The sequence below is a fragment of the Podarcis vaucheri genome, assembly GCF_965113315.1.
Source record: "Podarcis vaucheri genome assembly, chromosome: 8".
Taxonomy (NCBI): domain Eukaryota; kingdom Metazoa; phylum Chordata; class Lepidosauria; order Squamata; family Lacertidae; genus Podarcis; species Podarcis vaucheri.
The window spans coordinates 57,875,509-57,885,628 of NC_138766.1; the positions used below are offsets into that span (position 1 = coordinate 57,875,509).

At 39.8% G+C, this 10,120-nt stretch overlaps 1 protein-coding gene across 7 annotated transcripts in view; it reads left to right on the top strand.

The window, feature by feature from the left end:
- CHD7 (chromodomain helicase DNA binding protein 7) overlaps positions 1–10,120 on the top strand; it is a 134,832-nt gene that overhangs the window by 121,674 nt on the left and 3,038 nt on the right. For 6 of the 7 annotated variants that reach the window (XM_082233713.1, XM_082233718.1, XM_082233716.1 and 3 more), the window contains 7 exons: positions 438–1,118; positions 2,025–2,185; positions 4,932–5,163; positions 5,509–5,948; positions 8,504–8,725; positions 9,130–9,270; positions 9,652–9,756. In XM_082233713.1, coding sequence (XP_082089839.1) covers positions 438–1,118; positions 2,025–2,185; positions 4,932–5,163; positions 5,509–5,948; positions 8,504–8,725; positions 9,130–9,270; positions 9,652–9,756 — 1,982 coding nt within the window. The remainder of the gene's footprint in view (positions 1–437; positions 1,119–2,024; positions 2,186–4,931; positions 5,164–5,508; positions 5,949–8,503; positions 8,726–9,129; positions 9,271–9,651; positions 9,757–10,120) is intronic. The other variant, XM_082233719.1, reaches the window with a different exon arrangement.

Sequence of the window (10,120 nt, forward strand, 5' to 3'; positions counted from 1 at the left end):
AATCTTTCTCTTGCTTACTTGTTTGTTGGATAAATTTTCCTGTCTTTGTTGCCGTTTGTGTCCTTTTTTTCTCCGCCACTGAGGTAACAAAAAAAGAGAGAGAGAAGTATCTTACTCACTCATAGATGACTAATGCTACAGTCCACTCTTCTCTGCTTCACCTCCCCCATCCCATCAGGCCATTTGGACCTAGTGTTGACACTTCTTAAAAACTATTGAGCACTTGGAATGTTCACCATTATTCCGTAACTTCTTAGCAGCTGACCCAGTGATTTGGGGTATCTGAGTTCAAGTACCTTAAATTAGAGATCATAGCAAGATATTTAAGAAAATGCAGGTCAGTTATTTTTAGGGTTCTCCCCCCCCCCTTTTGTTGAGTAAAATGTAGTAATTTTAAAATCTTCCTAATATCTACTTATTTATCTCTTTTCCTATAGAACCCCCTGATCTTTCTACTGTGATTGAACCAATCACTGAGGAACGTGCTTCTCGAACTTTGTATCGCATAGAGCTCTTGCGGAAAGTCCGAGAGCAGGTTCTCCATCATCCACAATTGGTGGAAAAGTTAAAACTGTGTCAGCCAAGCTTGGATCTGCCAGAGTGGTGGGAGTGTGGCAAACATGACAAAGATTTACTGATTGGTGCTGCTAAACATGGAGTCAGCAGGACAGATTATCATATCCTGAATGACCCTGAACTTTCTTTTCTTGATTCTCATAAAAACTTTGCTCAAAACAGGGGTGGAGGTAATCTGAGTACTTTGTTAAACCCATTGGGTGTCTGCTGTAGCCAGACAGCCTCTGTTATCCCATCCACACCAGCACAAGATGAAAAGTCTGCAGAACAAGCTGAAGTTAAACTGGAAGGACCTGAGAAAACTTCAGCCAAAGAGGAGTCTGATAGTAAAGAGGAGGAAGATGCAACAGATACTGCAGGAAAAAGTGATAAGGAGGAATATGAGGCTGAGGCTGAGGCTGGTCCTGTTAAATGTGAAATAAAGGACATGGAATTGAGCACAGAGGTAGAGCCAAAATCTATTTCTGAGAAAGGTTCGGAAGATGATGAAGAAGAAAAACTCGATGATGATGACAAATCAGAAGAGTCATCCCAACCTGAAGGTAATCGTGAAGAAAATAAGGGTTGATTCAGAATAATATTGTCCATATTTGGTACACCATATATGCAGTCTCCCATCAGACATTTTTGAGCTGAAAGGAGACCTACCTTTAATTTTATGATCTTACTCCTACCTTTGCAGTTTTAGGATTGCATGAATTCAGTAGGTTTTTTTTAAAGCATTCTGTCTTCAGAGAGCCTGTCCATATTGACTTACCTGCCAAGGCAATCTCTACATCTGACTAGATAACCTTGTACAATCCAGACGATTCTGGAGTATGTTATAAGAACCCTTCCTGGATCTGTTTTGGCCTCGTTATTCCTTTGTAAGACTGTTGCATCCTTGAACAACTAGTGCTGGCCTACAGTTGGATACTGCATAGGGGAGATCTGTAGTTGTAGTGGGTAAGAGTTGCATAGGATGCAGTTTGAAAACCAGTGTTTTATTTGGTTCCAACAAAGCAGGTCTACAGTGCAGTATAAATGTTTTTGTTTTTTAAAAAACAACACAGAATTGCCTCAGTTGATAGATAATCCTGAGCTGACTGCAAAACTGGAATATTATCATTGTAATAAATATGGAGCACAAAAGAGCAGATATATATCATACTCTGTTCAAAACACCAAAGTCATGGAGCATAAGAAGAGTACTGTACAGTGACATGGCAAAATAGCATACTAAAGTCGGCTTGTTTAATTTGAAAAATTGCCATCCAAATGCTGCTTTTGGGATCTTTCTTCATCTCATTAACATATCAAAGAGTACATTATCAACCTGAGTGAATGTTCAACATCTTTAATGTATAGAAAACTGCCCGTAAAGACTTTGTCAGATCAACACTACAATGATACTGTAAATAATGGTGGCTTACTTCTGTGACTAATTCTTAGTGATTAATATTTCTCAGCAGGAACAATTTCTCAGGGTAAGAATTTTGATGAAGAAAGCAATGCATCCCTGAGCACCGCAAGGGATGAAACACGTGATGGATTTTATATGGAAGATGGAGACCCATCAGTAGCTCAGCTCCTTCACGAAAGAACATTTGCTTTTTCATTCTGGCCAAAGGTTGGTTCAACAGATGACTTCCTACCATCTGACTGTTGAAAACTGATCACTTCTGAGGAGTGATGTGCTTGTTGCATTACTTATTACATAATGTAGTTTTTCTCAAACTATGAAGCAGGGGTGCCTTTCAGGGGACATGAGAGACACTCAAGGCATGGCAAAGGTTTGCCAGCCTGGTCACCAGTGGCTCAACTGCAACTGAGTGGCCTGCTGGGAGCATACACCCTTTCTAGTATAATAGCAGTAGAGGAAAGTCAAACTGCCTTTGCATTTTGCCAAGTCTTCCTTCCCTTTTCTACTGGCTCCATTGCTGCATGGATAAATTTTCCGTTGCCCCTGTGGGGCAACCTGTAGGCCAGATGTGGTCCATGGATCCTTGGGACTCTGAAGTCTAATTGTAGATAGCATGGTGGGGATATTTTGGCAGGTGGTAGCTGCAGGTGGAAGGATTAACTCAATATGTGCTGCCACCCCTTAAGAATCCCTCCCGGGCATAGCAAGAGGGCTTTGGGGTAAACTTTATTACCATGAAGGATAGAAAGAGATGATGGGAGGTTTAAATGACTGTATGTGAACAGGGGTTGTATAGATGGCTGTGCAAGGAATCTCCTGCCCACTTTTGGTCTCACTTACCATCGCTATTCAGTGCCAAACCCGTTTCCCTTCTGGTGACTCATTCAGAGGCAACCCATTCAGAATTGGAAACTTTCCTAAATTTCCAGAACAGGTTTTTGGAGAAGGATGTTGAAGGAAGGGATATCCTTTTAAGTTTCTGTGTAGAGTTCTGCATGCTGCTCCTTGGATCCTGTGTATTTTTGGAGAGGGGGTGGGGGTTGGCAGGGGGGGGAAAAGAGTACATTCAGAAGGGTGGAGCCAAGTTCAAAAGTACTGGAAAACACTTGACAATACAGCCTAGGGATTACATCCAATGTAGTGCTAAGTTAAAGTCATTTGCAATATACTTGTTTTGCCGGCAAATCTTTTTTTCTGGCAGTGGAATGTTACTGCACAAGAGAATGCATAAGTGGGTTGCTTGTAACTTTCTTTGCACAATAGATTGCACAATCTGTCGCTTGAGTTTCCACTAGCACAACTGTAGCATTGGATATTGTGCATCATCATCATCACCATTTGATTTATATTTCACTTTACATGCCATATTATTAAATCGTGCCTGTTTGCGCAAATGCCCTTGCACTAGTAGACAAAGAATGTTGGATAGAGCCCTGTAGGTTTAGGTAGTTGCCCCCTAAAAGCAATTCAAATTAGCATGCAGAAAGAGATGGGACTGGAATTGTGAAAGCTATGTAAATATGCATTATCATATTTAATAGAACATATAAGAATATAAACTAAAATTTGGCGAGCTCTTCCTTTATGAATTGAAGGAAGTAAAATAAGGAAATACTGTAATCCTAAATAGCTTGTAATATAAAATAGGAGAACATTTGTCTACTAGAGCTATCACTTTTATTTTTGCAACAATTAAAAAAAACAACACTTTACTGGACAAAATGCAGCGGTGATAATTGTACTAGTTCTATATACCACTCAGGTTCTGGTTTCAGAGGGTGCTGGAGAGAAATAAAGTAGTAATAGTCTTAAGCTTCCTAATCACCATAACAGGGCCATCTGGTTTGGGGGGGTTGAAATAACCCCTGCTGTAATAGGCTTATTCCTGGGCAAAGCAAGCAGCTGGTTGCAGCTGCTGAGATCTGCTAGTGGCTTTTACACTGTTCAGGTAACTGAAGGTTGATTCTATTTAGTAATCAATAGCCAATTTTCAAAAGTTGATTGTGTATGCATGTATGTATGTGGGTACATGTTTGTTTGTGTGTGTGTATCTAATATGTTTATATTGTGTTTCCACCAAATTTGTTCAAGGTGATTTACAATTATGTAGAACAATTTAAATAAATCAATATAATGCAGCAATATAAAACAATTAGTAAAGCAACAGGCAGTCAAAGCAGCAGCAAAGATAACATGTTTATGATGCCATTAACCAACAACTCGGGAGAATAAAATAGTCTTCACATGGCACAAAATGACAAAAGAATGGATGGAAAGCAAATGTTTCCAGGGGTGGTGTTTTGACTCCCCAGAAAGGGAAGTGATGCATCATTATTAACTAGTGAACTAAAAGACCATTAAACACATTTTGAAAATTATCCAACTAGGTTTCAAAGCCCTTTTCTCTATGCAGTAGCATTCATATTGTATTTGCCTATATTCTAAGAGGGCTTAGCTGTAATTAGAATTTTTTAATGTACACGCTTCAGTGGAACCTGAAGTGATAATGGGCGTGGAATGAAAATTGACATTTATTAGATGTCCCTAGGTTGGTGCCCGTTTCATAACATTGAACTTTATTAATAGTGACACTAATGAGGAACTACTTCCTGGGACAAAATTGCAGATGCAGCCTGTTGGCTCTGACATACCCAAGGCAAAGATGTTGAGTTACAAGAATTATACTACTAGTGGTTTAACTGATGTTTTGTTTTAGTATATGATAGCAGTACTGAGAACTGAGAAAATGTGTGTCAGATGGCTTGCAAAAGGCTCATGCTCCTCAACATTCCCAATAATTTAAATGACAAGTGCCTGTAATATTTCTTCTGATCCGGAGTTTCAGTTGCAGTTTTGTCAAGCAGTGCAGCCTGTTAAGCTGTGTGTGCATGGCCCGACTGAGCTCAAATGGCTACTTTCACATGACATTCATTATGTATTTCCCTTTCTGCAGGATCGAGTAATGATCAACCGATTAGACAACATCTGTGAAGCAGTGTTGAAAGGGAAGTGGCCAGTAAATAGACGCCAGATGTTTGATTTCCAGGGCCTTATACCTGGGTATACGCCAACAGCTGTGGACAGCCCTCTACAGAAACGGAGTTTTGCAGAGCTCTCCATGGTTGGTCAAGCCAACATCAGTGGCAATGAAGATATCACAGTCTCTCCTCAGTTGTCCAAGGCATGTTTAGTATGAGAGTCATAAAGTTGCTTTTAAAGATATAAAACCAGAAGGGGTCAAAACAGTAGCAGAAAAAACATCCATAGTTATAAACCTACTCTGAGAAAGATAGTACTAAATATATTAAGGTACAAAATAGGTCTGATGTTACATTTTTCATTAAGATGAAATCTGTAACGATCTCTTCTTAGAACTAGTTGATCTGACAAGATGTAACTAGTTGGGCTTGTGCAATCCTATTTAACTTTTTCCATCATTTTAAAATATTTAGAAAATTGAAATCACACCAAAAAAAGCAAGGGGTATTTCATTGCTCATAATAATAATGTGTTAATTTTTCTTTAGGAAGATGCACTCAATTTGTCAGTTCCACGCCAGCGGAGGAGGAGGAGAAGAAAGATTGAAATTGAGGCTGAAAGGGCAGCCAAAAGGAGAAATCTCATGGAAATGGTTGCCCAGTTGCGAGAGTCACAGGTTGTCTCAGAAAATGGACAAGAAAAAATTGTAGACTTATCAAAGGCCTCACGAGAGGCAACAAGTTCTACCTCAACTTTTTCAGCTGTTCCTTCAAAGTTTCTATTACCTAATGTTTCCACACCAGTGTCTGATGCCTTTAAAACTCAGATGGAGTTGCTACAAGCAGGTCTTTCACGCACACCCACAAGGCATCTACTAAATGGTTCTCTAATTGATGTAGAACCACCCATGAAAAGGAGGAGAGGAAGAAGGAAAAATGTAGAAGGGCTTGATCTGTTATTTATGAGCAACAAGCGAGCATCGTTGACAGCAGTAAGAGAGAAGACTTTTTCTTTGACGTTAATTCTGCATTATGTGAGGCAGAACACCAAAATTGGCATTTTATTCCCAGATATAAATATTCTATTTTGTATTTTCAGTTCCATATTAACATTTGGGCATGCTCCTGTTCTAATATACAAAACACTGGTCAGTTGAACACAGTAAGAATAAATTCACAAAATACCTCTTAAGAACTAAACTCACTGCAAAAGAAGAATTTCATTTTAATTCACCAGATTTGCTTTGAGCTGATGTAGAATAATAGCAGCAGCCAAAGGAGGAGCTGAGTGGATGGCAGCCAAGTCAGGGGGTGTGAGGAGAGGCATAGAGTTTACCACCAGCTCCCTAGGTCTGCCAAGATGCTGTTTCTGGGAGATGCTTTAACATCAAAAGGATGCCCCACTGAGGCTGTGCTTAAGACACGCCCCAGATCAGCTCATCTTGCATTGGTGGGGCTGGGGAAAGGGAATGATATAAGCCAAGTCTTCTAGACATGGTAGGTTGAGCCATTGGCAAGCGCAACCCCAAAGAGGTTTTTGTTTAATTCTCTGCTTTGGAGGGCAACACAGGCTTGAGCTCACACACCTTCTAATTCATCTTATTTGACATGGTTGTGTGATTGGGGTTTTTTTCCCCTCTGGGGAAACAAAGCTCCTCTCTCTGGGTCATTACACAGACAAGAGGCTGGAGATGGCCTGTAGAAGTGAGAGACAAAAGTTGTAGTGGATGTACAACATAGTAGCTGGCTGGCTTGCAAGTCAACTAGCCCCTTGCAAGCAGGATTTGTACTGGTTGCTAATTTGCTACCAGACCAAGTTCAATGTGTTGATTCTGACATATAAGGCCCTAATCAGTTCAGGACCTGGTTACTTGAGAGACCACCTTAATGCTTTAATACCCAGAAGGTCTCTGGAGTATAAGGAAGAGCTTCTCCTTCAAGATCCAAAGACATTAGAAGCCTGCTCTGCAGTCACTCAGTGTAGGGCTTTTAGTGTGGCTGCCCATGTTCTGTGAAACAACATTCCTATCACTTATACAACATGTGCCCACTCTTTGCGCTTTCCAGAAGCAATTGAAGGTATTTCTGTTCCAACCAGCTTTCCCAGTTGGACAAATTGGGCCTCTGCTGTGAGGGTCTACTTTGTGTTGCTTTAATGTTTGTCTGATGTTATCTTCTGCGTTGTTCTAACTGTGTTTTAGCTGATTGTATTGCATTTTGTACATCACTTTGAGACATTTGGAAGGCGATTTAATAACAGCAACTGAAGGCTGTATGTCACAAAGGGTGGGGCCAGGGCCAAAAAGTGGGCAAAGGCTATGGACACACAAAATGAGCCTTCTTCAATCTTACCTTTTTAAATATTATTTAATGCATTTGTTAGTATCTTTACATGGAAAAGTCTTCAAGCAACTTAATATAAAATACAAACAGATAAAACATATGAAGAGCTAGAACATTTTAAAACAATGTACAATACAAAAAAACCCCCCAAAATGCTAATGTGAATAATCAGTGGTGCTATTTGCATAGAGTGCTTCTCAGGTGGCTCTGAAGATGGTTCTGAGGGAAACAGAGACTTGAAATGCCCAAATGCAGCCAAACGCTTGTGGAAATCTCCTCTTAAGTGTTTCCAAAGTTTTTTTCCCCTGAGGTCTTGAGAACACTGAAGGAGTAGCAGGGCACAGGAGAACATGCACAGTAGGGCTGATTGCCCGAGACAATGTATGACCATGCTAGTCACACACTAGCAGATTGGTGGAGCAAAACCAAGGAGAGGGCAGGGTTTCAGAAAAGAATCTGGAGACCTGGACAGAGAAGCTGTCTGTGCTGGAGCAAGCTTGTGGGCTGGTATTTCCTCACTCCTGTTACAAGGATTATAAAATGATGCACATGAATTGTTTTGAATAGTCTGTACAGTTTCCTGAAATTTGTTCCTTTAAAAAAAGCATCTATCGACTCTGCAAACTGTATTCAAAATAGAAAATATTGTGGGTAAACTACCGATTAGCTTGAGTAATCAGTATTCTATGTATAACTGTTGAATGCTTATGAACCTGTAGGGATTCACATTCACATATGTCCTGGCAGGTACCTCTATAGTAGGCTTTCACCTTTCATACCTACTCAGCATGACCTTTCCAGCACATGCACCCATGGGGAAAACCCCTGCCCATTTGGGTTTCCATTTGCCATACTCTTGTCTGTGTACAAAGTGTATGGCCCCACTAAGTTTAATTGTTTGATGGAAGTACAGTTGTACCTTGGAAGTCGAACAGAATCCCTTCCAGAAGTCTGTTCATCTGCCAAAATGTTCAAAAACCAAATTGTGGTTTCTGATTGGCTGCAGGAAGCTCAATTCAAAGCCGCAGAAGCCCTATCAGACGTTTGGCTTCCAAAAGAATGTTCGTAAACCGGAACAATCACTTCCAGGTTTGCAGCTTTCGCGATCCAAGGTACAACTGTATTCCCATTTTAAGTTGTATGCTTTTGAAGCAACTCTTGTAATGTTCTCCTGAAAGTTGATATAATTGTCACCTTTCTCCAGGAGGATGCAGAAGTGACCAAAGCATTTGATGAAGAAATGGAAACCCCCCCATTGAGAAACATTCCATCTCCTGGGCAACTGGATCCTGATACTCGCATCCCTGTCATTAATATGGAAGATGGGACCAGGCTGGTGGGAGAGGATGCTCCTAAAAACAAGGATTTAGTTGAATGGCTTAAATTGCATCCATCATACACTGTGGATATGCCAAGTTATGTACCAGTAAGTGGATGTTAATCAAGGGTGGGGGGGGATTAGTCCAAAGCTTTAACTGTCTTTCAATCACTTGGGAAGATTTCCAAAAGCAATAATTCTTAATCCTTTGTCATAATTCGATTTGGATTTATTACATTTCTAGTTGCTTTTCATTCAAATGAATCCCAAAGTGGCTTATAAACAATAAATAACAATTAACATGATAGAACATAATTAATTAATTGTTCATTCCTTTTTTTGTTTTGTAATGACTAAAAATGAAAGATGTACAAATTCTAATAATGTTTTGTTCCAGTGCTGAACCTGGAAAACACTATATACATACATGCCTAGTGGGTTGAAAAGTTACTTCTATAGATGAGATAATAAAACTCCCCAAGTAATGCACTGTACTTTTCCTCCTCTCTTAGAAGAGTGCAGATGTGCTGTTTTCCCCATTTCAGAAACCGAAGCAGAAACGGCACAGATGTCGAAACCCTAATAAACTGGATATAAACACCTTAACTGGAGAAGAGAGGGTCCCTGTTGTAAATAAGAGAAATGGCAAGAAGGTAGTGCTTTTCCAAGTTTGCTCTAATTCCAAACTTGCATTTTTAGTAGGATACTTAGATTACAGATTATAACCTTTAATTATATAATAAAAATTATATTATAATAATAATACCTTTAATTAGTTGACTTAATAGGTTGATGCAAGTTCTATAGATTTCATCACTTTGTTCAAAGTAGCATTCTGAATTTTGAGTTGCAGAAATCTTCGGATATCTGGCAAAGACTTTTTCCACACTTAATGCATGGCTGAGTTTAATTTTTGTCATGTTTTTATTACCAGCTCTGTACTTGTTCTCTAACAAAAAATATACTTTGATAAGTGGCATATAAAGTATGTACTAGTAACTTTTCGTTAATAAAACATAAAAATGTTTCATTAGATGGGTGGAGCTATGGCCCCTCCAATGAAGGACCTGCCAAGATGGCTAGAAGAGAACCCTGAATTTGCTGTTGCTCCAGATTGGACTGACATCGTTAAACAATCTGTAAGGAAAAGCTATATTTCTGGATAGGTTTTGATTTTCATTTTTAACTGTTTTTAGAGTCTTGTGATCTATATACTTTAAGAGCATGTTATGTGGCTTTATCCTGTCTTCATCTCTGGAGCAGGGTGGAGAAATGCTTCCAGCCAGCAGGCCAGATGCTTAGGTTCCCCAACAGTCATTTTGACTGTCACCTAGCTGTCAATCACCTAACATCACAATGATGGCACGTAAAGTGTTTTCTTTGCCTGTACAAATTGTCTGCATTTGCAGAGCTCTGTGCCTTTGCCAGCACTGGTGAACATGGTGGCACTTGGAAAGGCACAGGGCTTTATAAGCACCAACAACCAGCTGATCGGCAGTGCCT